Genomic DNA, 17714 nt, shown 5'->3' with positions numbered 1-17714 from the left:
ATCTTGCCACATTTAATTTGTCTTGCCATGATATTCTTTGCAGAAATATATCTACAGTAGGCTGTAATTACTTTGTATAGGGGCAAGCAATTCTTTTAAATAATTCACACAGCAAAAAATAATATTTCTTCACGGCAGCCACTAAGCTGGCAGAGCCAGACTGGAAGCCGGCCACATCTATATTGCACTTTGCCCTATAAAGCCTTTATTGAATATGGATGCTGAGGGGTGGAAATCAGTAAAAGGCCAATTACATAAAACGGGTCAGGAGGATAAACAGTGGCACAGAGCTAGTGATGGGATGATTATACCTCAAGGAGTGTATTGACACATTAGACAAACTGTATTGACACTGTGTTGGTCACTCAATAGTGACCTCTGCTGTAGATCTAAAATCATTGCAGATAAACAAAATGAAAATAAGATGGTAAAACGTGCATGCTGTAAACCTTAATATTAGCTTATGAAATTATATTTATAAAATACATTTAATAAATTTTATTTATTCACTTGCTAGTCTTTTACTTAAAATATGATCTCATCTTTGTATAATTTCAGTTGGTCCATTTGCTTGCTGAGTTAAGTTGTTTATTAGATGCTCATATGAGTTGGCTTGTAAAATATAGCAAATTTGTATGTAATAAAATAAATAATAAAAGTTCAAATGTTTAACTTCTGTATGTTTTATTTTTTTTAAGTTTTAAACCATATGTAATAACACACTAAAAACAGATTCTGTCATACACTTTTATTGAGAAACAAAAGTTTTTGAAGTGTGATTGCTCCAAGGCGAGTAGACACATTTAATTAAAAAAAATAACAGTAAACAATGCCCAAAGTAGGGAAAGATTTACCTTATGTGGCATCAAAAGATCAAAATGATTCCAGACTTGTGAAAATTTTCTAGAACGATCCATGAGTGGAAGCAAACAAAAATCCAACAGGCACAGGTACAGGTACAGGTAAATTTACAGCAACAGCAAACAGTTTAATCTCCATCCAACAAACACGCAACATGTTGATACAGTTTGTCTACCTATAAATACAGTTTGGCGCGGCACATCCAAATGACACACTTCCTGTATCGGTCACGTGATTTTTTTATTAAAGCGATACACGCGCCGATACGGGGTTTCACACTTGCGCACTCGGCACAGTGCTGGTGCACCAGTGTTGTTCGTCCCATCACTAAACAGTGGCACAGAGCTCCTGGTTGGGCCCTCCTACAAAGACAAACATTGTTTCTTGCATTGTGTAACTGAATGAATGCATCCATCCATCTTCTACCGCTTATCCCATTATTATAATACTTAAATAATAATAATGAAGGTAAATATACAGTAGATAAAAGACTCTTGATAGGAGAATTGTATTCAATTAAGTAAACAGGTCATACCTTTTGGACAATGCTCCCTCCCAAATGCTACCTTGCTTCCGGGGTGTTGCACAGGTGCCGGGAGGCTGAAATGGAGCCCTAATTGTATGTGAGAGATATCAGCGGGTAGTAAACTTATGACAGGTAATTTAATTATATGCTTACCGTCTTGACGGATTCCCTGCTACTTCGAGCAGCTTACTCGACAGGGGTAGTATGGGTCTAGATTCTCTTGTGCAATATGTTGGGCGTCCTCGTGTCTGTGGCTATGTGGCCACATGCTGTTGACATTTAACATTTTCAATTTATATTTTTACTGTTTATGAATTTACTTATAAGTATATAGATGCCATATAACTGTGTAGTTAAAGGAATAACACTGTGATAATGTTGTTATGAAATATATTGGAACTTTTTACTCCCTTCCAGTTCTCATGAAGATAAGAATGTGTATGTGTATGGGAGTCAAGTTCTCATGAAGATAAGAATGTGTATGTGTATGGGAGTCAAGTTCTCATGCCATTACCTGTCTACATCATATTTCCGGGCTGGTAGGGGAGCTGGAGTAAACATGTCGGTATATCACATGTCTGCTTATTATAATTACTAACCCTTTGTCCAGCCTGAGAGGGGGAGAGAAAGCTTTTTCATGTATAAAAAGAGTGGGTGTTTTCTATTTGGTACACACTTGGGGCTGGACATTGCTTTCAGATGTAAGCTTTTTTTGTGTCTTAAGAGCTCTTAATAAATCCTTGCAAGGGAAACTTCTTCATGAGATCTCAATGCAATTATTTTGAACACCCAAAGATTACACTTAATAAAGTAATCAAATAATGCTTACAATGCGCACCTGTAGTGTTTAGAATGTCTTCCTATATAACACATTCCAATGCATGTTAGCCTAATTGAAAACTCCCAAAACGCCCAAAGGCTTGAATGTGAGTGTAAATGTTTGTCTATATTTGTCCTGGATTGACTACTCACAACCTCCTTTAGAGGGCAAGTGCTATAGAAAATGGATGGATGAATAGTTCTACACTTTTATGCTACCTTAAACATGAGCTCATCTGGTTAATAAACCTTATATGAGCGACAGTTGCACTCTTAATTTGTATTGTTTTCTATAGGGACCATCACGCTTTATAGGATTATTTCTCTACCTGCAGGCAAGCACCATATTGATTCCGAATGATGTTCAACAGAAAATGAACAACCTAGCCGATCAATGACCCAATCTACCAATCTAAAATAAGTGACCCTATTGATTTTTTTAAAGGAGTCAAAGATAAAAGCCTACTGAAATCATTAAGTCAGAGAGAAAAGAATCCAGCAATTTTGGAGGTCACCTGATCCAGAACCTGGTGTCATGAATCACCTCTTTTACTAATGGTCATTTTGTATACGTTTGTGGGATCTCTTTGTTCTTTTTTTATGCCGATTTGCAATCAATTTAAGATCACATTATTTTCTTTTCCACGTCGCAGATAACTACAGAGGAGAGACCGCCTCAGCCTGTGATTGTCAGCGGCAGCATTCATTCCATCGCACCACCCCTTGGCAGCCGACCTTCTCCCGTGCGTAGTTTAGAAGTACACTTGGTGGAAGAGAACAGCACACAGCAAAACAGTCAGCACCATGATGGCAGTCCTTTGGTGGAAAAAACATCTGTGAAGGTGTGTTTTCCCAATTGACAGCCATGTTCCGCCAAGTAGTATAATACAGTGCAACTTTCCACTCTGGAATGCTGAATCTGGCTCTCCACTTCTACAATGTGGTGTGTTGCTGCATCATCAACACAAGTGGCATGGCATCACAACAGCATGAGTTTTAACTATTGAAAGGAGGATCTTCAAATGTTGACCAATCAACAAACTGCATTCATCTCAGAAATTTAGTACATTGTGATGTATAGGACTTGCAGAGGTGGCAAATCCAGCTCCATAAAGTAAAAACCCTGCCACAGTTTGGCTTTAGCCCCAGGAGCTAGCTAGCTAGCTAACATCAGTAGCTAGCTAGCTAGCTAACATCAGAGGCTAAAGCCAAGCTGTGGCAGGGTTTTTACTTTCTGGACCTGGATTTCCCACCTCTGAGATACCACACTCAATTTAGTGAGGTAAAGCACCCTAAACAGCAAACTCAACTACATGTGGCTCTTAAGTCTCTCTCCTTTGGCTCCCTTTGGATCTCTATAAAGAAAAAGGAGAAATTCATATTATTTTACATATTTAAGTTTTTAACTTTATTTTTTTAGATAAAGTATTCTTTGAAATTAATAATTAAATATTAAAAAATGGTCAGGGTCCAAATTTTTACGTTGTCAGAAAAACAGAGATGAAAGATGGATGAAAAAGTTTTTTAAATTATCTAAAAATGTCAAACAAATTACCCAAAAATGACCAAGAAGAGGAAGATCATAAAATTACCATATGTCCATGAACAGAAAATTGATTTTAAGAAAAGAAAGGAAAGAAAATATTTAAAAAGTAACCACAAAAATGTCTAAAAAATTATCACACAATGTCCACAAAATGGCCAAAAATGTCAGAAAATTGGAAGCAAAAAAGTCATGAAAACATGTTTTTTTTTTTTTAAATAGCTGTAAAATGTTCAAAAAATGAAGGAGAGGTAGAAAATTTGTACATAAAATTGCCAAAAATGTCAGAAAAGTCTAAAAATGTATGAAAAATGAAGTCTGAAAATGTACCCAAAAAATCCAAAAAGGAAAGGTAGAAGAAAATGAATGTGTACGTATTGGATGCTGTGCTCATATTTTTATGTTGTGGTGCAGCTCTAATTTAGCTCTTGGGCCCTCAGTACATTAGACCATTGGTTCTAAACCCCGGTCCTCGTATTCAGCCTGTTTTCCATGTGTCCATCAGCCAACACAGTTATCAGGCTTCATGCAGAGCTTGCTGATTAGCTGATCGTTTTAAACACCTGTGTTGGCTGTTGGAGACATGGAAAACAGACTGGATAGGGGTACTCGAGGGCCGGGGTTGAGAACCACTGCATTAGTCTAATAATAAACACAGTTTCCTTGATCACAATCTTCAAATCTTTAGCGGCTCCAGACCCATTTTGGGTGATTTATTTGGCCTAAAACGGCTCTTTTGCTGACCCCTGCCCTAAACCTATGTTTTGAATTTGAAAAAAAAAAAAAAGATCAGTTAATTTTTCAATAAAGGAGGGTTTGGTGAATGTGCATAGGAAATTACAAGGTTAACTCATTCACTCCCGGCCATTTTCACTGAAGCAACCCCCTTTCGCTCCTGGCTGTTTTACTGGATTCTGACTGATTCTGCAAGGCCCACAGAATATTGTGTTCTATTGCTATAAAAACATGGAACCTACCAAAAGAAAGATTAGAGTCTCTTTCATCAGGAAAAAAAGTATATTTCTATCTGTTTCACTTTTGCAGCAATTAGCATTAGAATATAGCTAAATTTCATAATTAATCACAAATCTGTTTATACCAGTGGGTAAAAGAGCCTTTTGCAACATGACCCTGGTTGCTCTCTTTATACTCTGCTGCCACCTGCTGGACGTTTTTTGCAATATCTACCATTGCTTTAAGCCACCTCTTCATGTCAGAAGCTGCATCAAAGCCTTCAGTATGCTCTTGCATAAAAAACAACAACATAAAAACGTATAAATATGTTTTTGGGAGTGAAGCACAAAGTATTAAAATAACATACTTGCACGTTTTTGTGTTTGAATAAGTTAATGTGTCAATTTTGTCCATTCATTGCTTTAAGGGACCGCTTCAGGTCAGAGGCTGCCTTCTGTATGCTCTAGCATTAAAAAAACGTTTTTGTATGTTTTTGGGAGCAACTGAGTTAAGAACCATAATAGTAGTGTAAACACTGTTGTTTCCGATATTATGCTAATGTCTCTATTTTTGACACAGGATAATGCATCAGGCCAGAGTGGAGATGTCCAACGTGATATGTTCCAAGTTTACATCTCTGATGAAGAGCAGAACAGTGTCAAGGAGGAAGAGGCCAGCGCTCCCATTGATGAGCATAGGGATGCCCGTTCCCCTGCAGCAGACACCTCAAGGGAAGGACTGCGTTCTTTCAGACACAGGCTATCTGAACCTAGCCGTGGCCGAGGGCGAGCAACGGGGAGGGGTTTCAAGAGGAGACGGTGGGTGTCATCTCAGGAGAAAAAATCAGCCCCCCAAGATTTGTGGTATCTCGCAGGGACAGCTGACGGCTTTGGGATGGACCTCAGCGAGGGGCTCAAGACGGGAAGTTTTTTCTCAGTTGACCTCCCGCGATTGGACTTGAATCTAGATGACACTCAGGGGGATAAGTCTTTGCCACTGGCTGCCAATAGTTTGACACATTTCCCAGTGGAAGAGTCTGGCGATGCCGGTGAGGGGAGTTGTCGGCTCAATGCCGGTACGAGCGAGGGCGGGGACGAGTCCGTCGCCGTGGTGGGCTCTACATCCAGCGTAACCGGGCCCGTCATCTGCGTGCACTGCGGCATGACGTGCCCCTCGACTCACGCCCTCGCCAGGCACTACTGCTCAGCTCACCAGGTTTACGCCTGCCCCTTCTGCGACAAGCAGTTCCGCCACTCCTACAACCTGAACCGACACATGGCCTTGCACCGGGGCAACGGCAAACCCCACCAGTGCCCCCTGTGCTCTAAGGGATTCACCCAGCGCTCCACGCTTATCGACCACATGAACCTCCACAGCGGCGAGCGCCCGCATCGCTGCGCGTATTGTCACACCCGCTTCGCCCACAAGCCCGCCTTACGGCGCCACCTGAAGGAGCAGCACGGCAAAACGTCAGTGCAGAATTCCATCCACGAGCAGGAGGAGCGGGAGAGATCGCTTGGGAGGATACGAGAAGAAGCGCAAGAATGTCCAGTTACGCAGCAAACGTCTTAAAAACCAAAGAATTTCAGGCTAAACTAGTTTGATCTGGTAAACGTAGTTTAGCTGTGAGGCCTTTAAAATCTGTCATTTTAATCTTAAAGAACTGACTTAATTATTTTGTATGTTGTATATGTAGTTGTGTATAGTGTAATGTCTTTTGTGGGGGGAAAAAAATCATTTTAAAATATTTTTTTGCTGTGGAAAAAAAAATGCTGGTTTTAATGACTTGTAAATATTGTATTCCATGTAAAAGGCATTCCGAGGAATCTTTGGGACCTAAGTCTGTTCAGACCTGTTGTACACTGCCTAATATGGGGCCTTATATTTAAGTTTTGTTTGATTTATGGTTCCTTTTAAGCATCAATGATTTGGACCTCTGGTAATTACTGTTGTTCAAAGAAATAAATGTTTGAGGTCTGTTTTCCTGTCAATTTACTGTACATCAAACATTTACATTTTTAAGTAAAGGTCAGATGCAAGGTTTAAACAAGAATAGTGTACAAGAAATTTACAGGTAGCACTAATACTGTAATAACTTAATAATTGCATACATTTATGCTAAAGAAAGCAAGTTAATTAGAAATGTATCACACCCTGTCAACATTTTATGTTAAAAGTGAAAATATTTATTTTAGCTTGTAATGGCATAAGTGGCAAGACTGTATAAATTAAGGGTGTGCCAAAAAATCTATTCTCATAAGAATTGCAATTCTCATTTAGTACGATTCAGAATCGATTTGGCCACTTAGGGGCAGTGTGGTTCCACGCGGTCTAATACACTGTTAAGTTGTAGCCACATTAGAGACTAGAAGGAAAAAGTCACAATCAAGTTATTCCAATAAAAGTATTTTTTTTGCAGTGTGGAGCCTTTCTGTGATAAAGGTGTTGCGAGTAGCGCGCTAATTAGCATTAGTGAGTCAGTCTGGAGTAAACCATTACAATTGCAAAGAATTGTCACTCAAATAATTTTGAATCAAAGATCGTCCCTAGTTGAAAATCGATTCTGAATCGAATCGCACACCCAAAAATCGGAATTGAATCGTGAGACATTCAAAGATTCCCACCCCTAATAATATTGTTTATAAATACATTGATTTTATTATACAGTATTTGACAAATTTTAAGAAAATATTCCATGTTCAAAATTATGAGAATATCAAATGTTTTAGATATATCATGTTTGTGAATGACGCTAGAATTTACTAGGATCATAAGGATTCCTTCAGAAAATTGTCACGTCCCAAGTTTCCAAAATGTAAAAAAAAAAAAAACATTGAAATTGCGAATATTTTAAATCTCTTTTTAACCTCTTAATGCTTCCACATTTTCTGCCAATTTTGGCCCAAAAATAAATAAAATAAAAAAAGTTTCAAAAGTGAAAATTTCATTGAATGGTCAAACCAACATTAACTGAGAATATTTCATATTCGTCCATAGGTCAGTGGTCCACCTGACCTGTGCAGTGTGCACTACTAACCTTGCTCTGCAATCTGAATTCTCGCGGCGAGCCTGTTGATTTCCACCAATCACAGAGCGACATTGTGTTTAGGCGCGGGATATGTAGGTGTGACGAAACCAAAAAACGCAGACACTGTGGAAAACTAACCTAGGACAATGATTCATTAACACTGGATTTCAAGAATATTAAGTTTGGGATTGTAATAGAAGACAGAAAAAGGGAAATGGTGCTCAATACTTTGTTAAGTGGCAAGACTGTATAATTAAAGGCGTGCCAAAAAATCGATTCTCATAAGAATCGCAATTCTCATTTAGTACTATTCAGAATCGATTTGGCCACTTAGGGGCAGCGTGGTTCCACGCGGTCTAATACACTGTTAAGTTGTAGCCACATTAGAGACTAGAAGGAAAAAGTCACAATCAAGTTATTCCAATAACTTATGCACGGAGTGGAATACCTTTCATGGGCTGGATGTGGATACTGCTGCTGTGACTATAACTGACTATATTCAATTCTGTGTGGACAACATCATACCAACAAAGGAAATAACTGTTTACCCCAACAACAAACCGTATATTACTAAAGAGGTTAAAGACTGTATTAACCGCAAAAAAAGGGCATTTAAGAACCAGGACAGAGCCCAGCTCAAACTGATTCAAAAAGAACTCAAACACATGCTTAAAAAAGCAAAAAGGAAGTACAAAGTGACTATAGAACAACACTTTGCTGCTAACAACTCCAAGAAAATGTGGGACACCATGAGGAGGATCACCAACTTGACTCCTGCTCAAAAAGGTCTCAGCACCCTAAATGACCTCCAGAAGACAAGGGAGCTGAATGACTTTTATTTAAGATTCGAAACCCAGGACTTCTCCTATGAATGTGGGGAGGTCCTGAGGTCCATTTCAGTGAATGAGCAGGACTCAAGGCTGGTGATTCATCCCCATGACGTCCAATCTGCTTTTAGGTCTGTCTGCACAAAAAAGGCCTCAGGACCGGATGGGATATCTGCCCTTCTGCTAAAATCCTGTGCAGAGGAGCTCACAGCGGCATGGCAGCCCATCTTCCAGAGATCTGTGGACTCACACTTCATTCCTAGTCTCTGGAAAAAATCAGTAATCACCCCGGTTCCTAAAAAACAATGTCCTGTGGTCAATAATGACTTCAGGCCTGTGGCTCTAACTTCCATTGTCATTAAGTGTTTCGAGAGGCTGATGGTGACTCGGCTCAGGGGGCAGGTGGATGCACACTTAGACTCCCTTCAGTTTGCCTACAAGCGGGGTCGGGTCGCGGCACTGACGATGCTATCAACAGCATCACACATCTGGTCAGCAAACATCTAGACGGCCCGAAAGCTTATGCACGTGTGTTGTTCGTTGACTTCAGCTCAGCGTTCAACACAATGCAGCCGCACCTGCTTTTGGGTAAACTGAAGGAGATGAATGTGAACCCGTACATCTCGAGGTGGTATCACTCCTTCCTGACACAGCGCACACAGCAAGTCAGGGTCAACAGCTCCCTCTCGGAACCCAGATTGATAAGCACAGGCGCCCCACAGTGCTGCGTCAGCTCCCCGGTTCTCTTCACGTTGTACACAAATGATTGTGTGACATCACACCCAGAGAACTTTATCATTAAGTTCTCTGATGACACAGCTATCGTCAGCTTGCTGCAGGCCGGCGGTAGCCCACTGGACTATTTCTCAGAAATAGAAAAATGTGTCCAGTGGTGTGACCGGAATCATCTTGTGCTCAATGTGGGGAAAACAGAGGAGGTGATATTTGATCCAAAAACTGTTTGTGACCACAGGCCAGTCGTCATTAAAAACAACCACATCAGCCAGGTGGGTTCATACAGGTGTCTGGGGGTCCACATCGACAACACACTCAGCTGGAGGGTACATGTTGGAAGTCTCTGCTCCAAACTCCAACAGCGTCTCTATTTCCTACGCAGACTTAGGGTCTATGGAGTGGAGCAGAGGATCATGCTGTTGTTCTACCGGGCTGCATTGGAAAGTATCATCAGATACGGCATTGCGGCCTGGTACGGCAACCTGACTGTGCAGTCAAGGTCACAGATTGCCGGTCTGGTGCGGACTGCCATGAAGATCAGCGGGGTCAGGAATCATCCTTCCCTACAGATGCTTTATGAGCGGTCCGTCACCAGACTGGCACAGAAAATTATTACTGACCCGACTCACATTCTGCATCATGAGTTCCAGCTACTGCCTTCCAGCAGGAGATTCAGGGCCCCACACACACACACTTATGTATATACACTGGGTGGGGTCAGACTCAAGGTTTAGGGGTTTTAGGGAGTTCGCCAGTCGGCGAGCTGGCGAACTCAGTAACAGGGTTAGTTTTTCACTTAGAACGTTGGGGTGACGACCGGGGCCTCTCCCCGCTGGGCCTGGGGTTCGGGGGTGCCGCCCATCCTCCGGTGCCCCCATCTCCCCTTCTGCCCCCGGTGTTCCGTCCCTCCGCGTGGTGGGGTGGGCGCGGATGCCCTCTCCGCTCCGCTGCCCGGCCCCTCTTCGGCGGCGGGGCCTGGGTGCGGGGTGTCCCCGGGGTTTGGGGGTCGGGGGCTGGGGGGCTGCCAGATGGTGGGGGTGGGGGCGGGGCGGCTTGGTTGGGGGGTGGTGGTGGTGGGGCGTGGTGGATGGGGTGCGGGGGGGCCGTGGGGGGAGCGGGGGTGTGGGCCGGTGGGGTGCCTGGCGGGCCTGCAGTGCCCCGTCCTGCTGCGTTGGGTTGGGGGTGCGGGCCGCGTTGGGGTGGGGGGCGCTCCTGCTCCTGGGTTTGCTCTCCGGCCGGTGGCCGCTGCGGGGCCCGGGGGTCGTCCTTTGGCGCTGCCGCGGCCTGGGGGGCCCTGAGGTGTTGCGCTTGCTCTGTCCTTGCGGGGGTCGACGGCTCCCCTCTTTGGTGCAGATTTTCATGCATGCCAGATCCACCACACCAGCATCTATCGTAACTCAGACACAATCTGCTTCTCCCTCAGGTCATTGAATCGGTGGAGGCTGGAGTCTGTGGATCTCACTCTGCTTCGTCTGTCCTTCCTACCTTTCCTCAGTCTTTCCTTTGGGCCCTTGAGGCCTCCCTGATTTGTTGGAATTTAGATGTCTCTGGGGGTGGGTGAAGGACTCTGGTTGGTGGCCCGGTGGGTGATGTCTGGTCGGTGCTGGACTTCACTTTCCTTTCTTTTCTTTGGTCCTTCTTCTTCTTTGGTCTCCTGACGGCCCCATGACTCTGGCTGGATTCTGAAGTGTTCGGTTTAGGTGAACGGTATGGTTTCTTTTACACGCACGCACGCACACACACGCACAAACACACACACACCCACATACAAAAATTCTAAGTTCAATAAGTCTTCTACTTATTGCTGCACTTCTTATTTATTTAATTTTAATTTTATCTCTTTATATTCTGTTGTTTCTCTTTACTGTAAACTGCAGCTGGACAGAGTCCAGGAAAAAGTTCCCCACGGGGAAAATAAAAGTATATCGTATCGTATCGTATTTTACACACACACACACGCGCACGCACGCACACACACACACACACACACACACACACACACACACACACGCACACACGCACACCTATATTTAGAGGTCATCAAACTGTTGTAACTCTTCATGTTTTCGCTTCAGGAATACAGCTTTATTTTTACGTGTCATAAGAGCTCAGGTTCGTGGATGCGCTGCTCTGCGCTGCTCTGCGCTGCTCTGCGCTGATTAGCAATTTAGTTGAGGAGCGCGACTTTACAGCTTTAGAACAACGCTGTACAGGTACTACACGTGCTTCTTATTCGTCCAAATGCAGTTTTAATGTGTCCCTTTTGTTCTCCTGGTAAATATATCGTTCCGCGTGATTTTTTTGTTTATTATTACATCATGGTTTTCCCCGACAATGAGATTTGTCCAGCTGGAGTTGCCGTAGGTTTCACGTGACGATGATACTCCGTTCCAGGCCGCTTTGGCGTCGACATGCACGCTTTCGCGCTTCGCTATATAATCCTTCTTGATTTCTGACTGAATCGACTTAAACATCGACATCAAAAATAATTGCTACATTTCGTGTCTGCTTACATTCGTATCAGGCGGTGCTCGTCAACATCTCTCGGCCCTGTTTTGCTTAGCTTAGCTTTGCTTAGCTTAGCTTAGCTTAGCTTTGCTTAGCTTAGCTTAGCTTAGCTTGCTAGCCACCAAACAAAGGAGACTCGTTTTTTTTTAGCGACTCATTGGCTCAGCAGACGCCAAGTGTGAAAATAGAGTGTCGCCGATATCGTGAATATGTGTGCTGCAACGAACGTGACGTGCGAAAAAGAGCTTTGTGGAGCACAGGAGGAGAACGAGCGACAACGTCAGCTGCTGGACGCTGTGTGCAAGCAGCCTCGTGTTATGTTGAACAGAGCAGGTTTGTCGCTTGCTTAATCAATGCTTTTAAACAATATGTATTTATTTATTTTGAAAGGAATCTTCATCCGGCCACTTCGTTACCTTACGTTTACAGTTTTTTTCTGTCGCTTTGGTACATTACTCAGATCTTAATTGAATTTCTCAGAACTGCTTTTTCAATTTTCCCATCGCTGTGTCACTTGTACACAGCACTAAACAATTGCTCTTTTTTTTTTTTTTACTAGCTGAGGCAAATCTGTTGTTTCTACACACGTACATACATACATACACGTATACACACGTACGTTTTCCCGGCTTTGTTATTATTGCGCTCGCGTGGCCAATGTGATCATCTTAAATATAAAATACATAACGGTTATGTTATGTAAAGTGCATTTACCAAACCTTGTGTCTCTTGTGTCCCGCAGACGTCTGTGAAATATATCTTTGTCCTGAGCGGCAGGAGTCAGACTTCCCTGCCGTGAAAGAGGAGGACAACCTGGAGCCCTTCCAGGTTAAAGAAGAGGAGCAGCCACACCCTACAGATGCTTTATGAGCGGTCCGTCACAGAAAATTATTACTGACCCGACTCACATTCTACATCATGAGTTCCAGCTACTGCGTTCCGGCAGGAGATTCAGGGCCCCCAGAACCAGGCTGAACCGCTACAAGAACTCATTCCTGCCGACATCCATCAAACTGCTTAACAACCGACATTAACCCAGTGCAATAAGATATATGGTGCAATGTTGTGTGTGTGTAATATATATATAGGAGTGTGTGTGTGTATATGGGTGTGTGCAGTCCTCATGTATGTACTTCTCTACACATGTACACTTCTGTGAAGACTTGGACGCATGCGCGACATGCTGTGACTATTGCGAGACCTACAGCGAGACCGGCAAACCCCAACATGGCGGCGCCCTGCTGCTAAGATAGAATTAGCTCTATTATACTAAACTAATCCAAATTTAACCATCATATATCTTGCCTTTCTTTTTTTTTTCCCTCTCTTTTTCATCCGACAGATTTGGAATACCACCCAACGTGGAGGACCTCGAACGCTTCATCGACGGATATTTTTAACTAAACAAAATAGGCAGGAGGGTAAACGGACTATGATGGTCGTTGATAAACTATAAATCGATGGCCAACTATTCCGGAACCCCAACTCCACTCCCTGGCTGTTCTAATTGGCATTGATGGAACTAAACTTTGTTTGATTATTAAATGTATACATATACATATACTGTATATGTGGTTATAAAACCTAAAATATGAATACTCATTATGTTTAGGCTATATTATAAATATAATAATAACACATAACTATATCTAAAAGTAGATTTAAACAAAAAATCTTGCTTGGGTTACCAGTTACTGGTGTATTTTAATGTTGTTTAATTCCCCACTAACTTCCTTCACTTTCACATCCCTACCCGTTTTTTCACTGTTATATTTACTTACACATTTCCTCATATTTTACACAAATTATATAAATCACCTAACTACTTTGATTCTATCCTATAACATGCCAGTATTGACAAATGGCCTATGCAGATATATACACAGGACTGAGCCTATATTGTTTGTATGCATAAATTAGTTCTGGTTTCCTGGAATGTTTGTGGTGCTCGCTCACAGGCAAAAAGAATAAAAACTTTAGACCATCTCTTAAAATTAAAAGCAGATATTTGCCTCCTGCAAGAAACCCACCTACAAAAATCTGAAGAAAAATTACTTATTGATAAGAATTTTAGCCAAGCGTACTCTGCCCCTTATAACAGCAGACAAAGAGGAGTCTGTATACTCATACATAAGAATTTACTCTTTACTCTAAATAATACAATAACAGACCCAGAGGGCCGATACATTATTATTCAGGTAACTATATTTAATAAAATATATACATTTGGCAATTTATATGCCCCTAATAATGATGATCCGGCCTTTTTCCATGAATTTTTCTCTCAGCTGTTTGATTTAGCAGCGAACTCTACTATTATTATTGGAGGAGACTTTAACACAGTCTTAAATCCATTAATAGACCGTTCTAATAACACAACATGTATAAGGCGATTACAATCTACTAAATTAATAGGGGAATATATGGATGATTTTGGCCTCGTCGACAGCTGGAGACTTAAAAACCCAAATAAGAAGGAATTTACTTTCTTTTCCGCTGTGCACAGGTCCTTTTCAAGAATTGATTATTTTCTTACAAATAACTCTATTGCTGATAAAACTGTTACAAAAATACATCCTATTATTATTAGCGACCATGCACCAGTCTCCCTTTCCCTACAAGTTGATTATACCTTTAAACCACCACCAACATGGCGTTTTAACATCTCACTGCTAAACGATGCAGAGTTTGATAAAATTATAAGGAAAGAGTGGGCAGACTTTTTGGAAATAAATGACTCTCCAGGCCTATCGCCATCTCTTCTCTGGGAAGCTGGGAAAGCAGTAATTAGAGGTAAAATTATATCATATTCATCTTATAAAAAGAAACAGGATCAAAAATTTGAAAATGACTTTGAAGATAAAATTAAACAACTGACGGATGAGTACGTAATAAACCCAAATAACCAAATATGGACTGACTTACAAAATACAATTAGACGATATGCTAACTAAAAAGACAGAATTTATAATACAACAATTGAGATACAACAACTTTGAATATAATAACAAATCAGGTAAATTTCTTGCAAACCAACTTCAACGCAATCGTGAAAAATCTCTTATAACGGCTATTAAAGGGACAACTGGTGAATGCACACAATCACCAGAAGAAATTAATCAAATTTTTTATAACTATTATCGCAACCTATACTCAGAAACTAATAAGCCTAACCCTGAGCATATTGAGGCATTCCTCAGTAGCTTAAATATACCTCAGTTAACTACTGAATATAAAGACATGTTAGATGCGCCACTTACTATAAACGAGTTGTGCAGTGCTCTAGATAGTATGCCTAATGGCAAAGCACCTGGCCCGGATGGTTATCCGGCTATATTTTTTAAGCACTTCTGGTTAATGCTTGTTCCACTATTCTTAAGAGTAGTAACAGAAATCAAAACTAATGGTTACATACGCCCACACATGAATACAGCAGCAATTAAACTTTTATTAAAGCCAGAAAAAGACCCCACCCTTCCATCAAGTTACCGTCCGATTTCACTAATTAACACTGATATTAAAATTATCACTAAGGCTTTCACATTTAGACTAGAAACAGTAATCTCGACAATCATTCATAGCGACCAAACAGGCTTTATTAAAGATCGTCACTCTACTAATAATATTAGGAGACTCTTTAACCTTATTAGCATGTCACAGCAGCATGATAAAAAGGCAGTTATTATATCATTGGATGCAGAAAAAGCTTTCGACAAAGTTAACTGGTTCTTCCTCTTTGCTGTTTTAAATAAATTTGGCTTTGGGAAATCATTTATCCACTGGGTATCAGTATTATAAGATTCTCCTAAAGCTACAGTTACTACTAATGGGATTATATCTCAGAGCTTTACTTTACAGAGAGGCACAAGACAGGGATGCTGTTAGATATTATAACATTTTTAATACTTCATTTCATTTTATTAACCATTGTTATACATTGTTAACATTTTAATTCTTTATATTAACCTTGTCGAAATGTTTTGTGTCCTGTGCAGAGCAGGTGGTGTTGATTTCGGTATAATCTGACCTTAAGGTGGGACATACTATTTAGTCTAAAAAAGTTCCTTCTCAGCGTTTTGTGCGAAAACACATTTAGTCCTTGAACAGAATTTGTCCCGAACACACACCGACACCTGACCTTGTTTTCGCCATCTGCTCATGGAAAAGTACCCAGAGATATGTTTTGTCTGCAAATGAAAGAGAGGAGGTCTTTTAACTATAAGAAGCCATTCTACACGCGGAAGAGCTACATTCGACGCTCTGAATTCCACCTGTTAAGTGATGAATTAGAGGCTGTTTACAATGTCCATAGATCTCTGTTTAGAATAAAATCATTTTTGCAAAGGTGTTTTTTCTTACATTAAATCTATCTTCAAATTTTGGAACACGCAAAGAGGACAATTATTTTCATTCCTCTTCAAAATGGTGACCCCCGACGTAGAACGACGTTTTACAGTGGTGCGTTCACAGACAGATACAATTCCAGGCCACATTAATCAAGGTAAGTGGACACTTTATCCACGTTTTAGGAATTCTGTCTGTTTGAGAACGCTGCGGCTGCTAAATTCGTCTTGCAAAATTATATTGAGGATGGAATTTGTGTAAGAAAAATAGTGATAAATTTTGAAGTCGTTTGGTTGGACGCGAAGTCCCAGATTTCGGATTTTACCACGGTATTTGAAGTATACACTTGTGGTGACGTAGCGCTATTTGCGGAAATGCTCTCACGTTGTACGCGATCGCTTGGAAATCAGTTTGAGAAGTTTAAGTTGTTGAAGTTGAGAGGAAGTCAGTTTGAAAAGCATTTTTGTTTTTACAAGCGTTAGATATTTGGATAATTGGTTTGAAGTCCATATATATGTGTTTAAGTTGAGAGGAAGTCAGTTTTTGTAAAAAACGGTAGATTCTTGGGTAATTAGAAATGATCCTTGAATAAAAGAAAGTCAGCGATAGACACAGCAGTGAGTACGGCTGCTGTTATGTAATCGTGACAAGATATATTTGCTCAACTTATGGAAGTCAGATTGACATAAAACGGATTTAATACGCCGCTTTAAGATTAATCGCTAGGTCTTCGAATAATTGGTTATTTATATTCTTAGACAAGATATATTTGCTCAATTTATGGAAGTCAGATTGACATAAAGCAGATTTGATACGCCGCTTTTAGATCAATCGCTAGGTCTTTGAATATTCGGTTATTAAAATTCTTAGACAAGACTGTTCAGCTGAGGAAAGGACAGTTATCCGGATTTTTATATGTGTTGGTATGTCGTAAAAAGCGACATATCATGTCAGTATGTCTGTTTGTAAGTGTCTGTACAAAATCTGACGTCACTATTTTTAAAGGGACCGCGATGAGATATTTTGTTGACTAATTTTGTTATAAGTAAGACGTCACTGCATTTATAAATATTAATACGACTTAACGACAATATAATATAATATAATATAATATAATATAATATAATATAATATAATATAATATAATATAATATAATATAATATAATAAGCTATAAAATACGGGCAGCAATAATTAATAGAAAGTATGGACACTCTATTTGAGCGCTACAAAAATGGTTTGAGCCGAATGCCGCGTCATGAGGCGACATGGATTTGCGAGCTCATGCGCATTTGCGATCGGGGTTCTGCCTAGTAAACATATCCGGGGTTTGAAAAACTAATAAAATGGATGTACGATTGCGGTGGAATAAATCTTTTGGCGCCGTTATAAGCTACGGTAAATTAATTTTATTGATGGAGGACGTTGAGGCTTGCGCCGCCGGGCGTTCGATGTGAAATACGAGATATAGAACGCTTTTACGAGTGGAATAAGAACGACACATAATCGTGTATTTTTGGATAAAATGATGAATAATGCTAGAATACTAGCTTTTGGTATTTTTGTGAAG

At 40.8% G+C, this 17714-nt stretch overlaps 1 protein-coding gene across 1 annotated transcript; it reads left to right on the top strand.

Moving 5' to 3' along the window:
- The first annotated feature begins 829 nt into the window (after window positions 1–829).
- Window positions 830–6574, top strand: LOC144037550 (uncharacterized). Its single transcript, XM_077549113.1, has 3 exons — window positions 830–838; window positions 2860–3048; window positions 5283–6574. Exons 1-3 carry the CDS (start codon window positions 830–832, stop codon window positions 6273–6275), a joined length of 1191 nt encoding a protein of 396 aa, XP_077405239.1. The 3' UTR covers window positions 6276–6574.
- Window positions 6575–17714: the final 11140 nt, after the last annotated feature.

This window comes from Vanacampus margaritifer, chromosome 17, assembly GCF_051991255.1.
Source record: "Vanacampus margaritifer isolate UIUO_Vmar chromosome 17, RoL_Vmar_1.0, whole genome shotgun sequence".
NCBI classification, from domain to species: Eukaryota; Metazoa; Chordata; class Actinopteri; order Syngnathiformes; family Syngnathidae; genus Vanacampus; species Vanacampus margaritifer.
The sequence above is the reverse complement of the archived record's forward strand: the minus strand, read 5'-3'. Positions and strand labels throughout refer to the sequence as shown.

What these genes read in the sequence shown, in the direction of transcription:
- LOC144037550 (XM_077549113.1), top strand. An exon ending in TGGAAAAAACATCTGTGAAG is followed by an intron (nt 3,049 to 5,282) that starts GTGTGTTTTCCC and finishes TTTTTGACACAG; the next exon opens with GATAATGCATCAGGCCAGAG.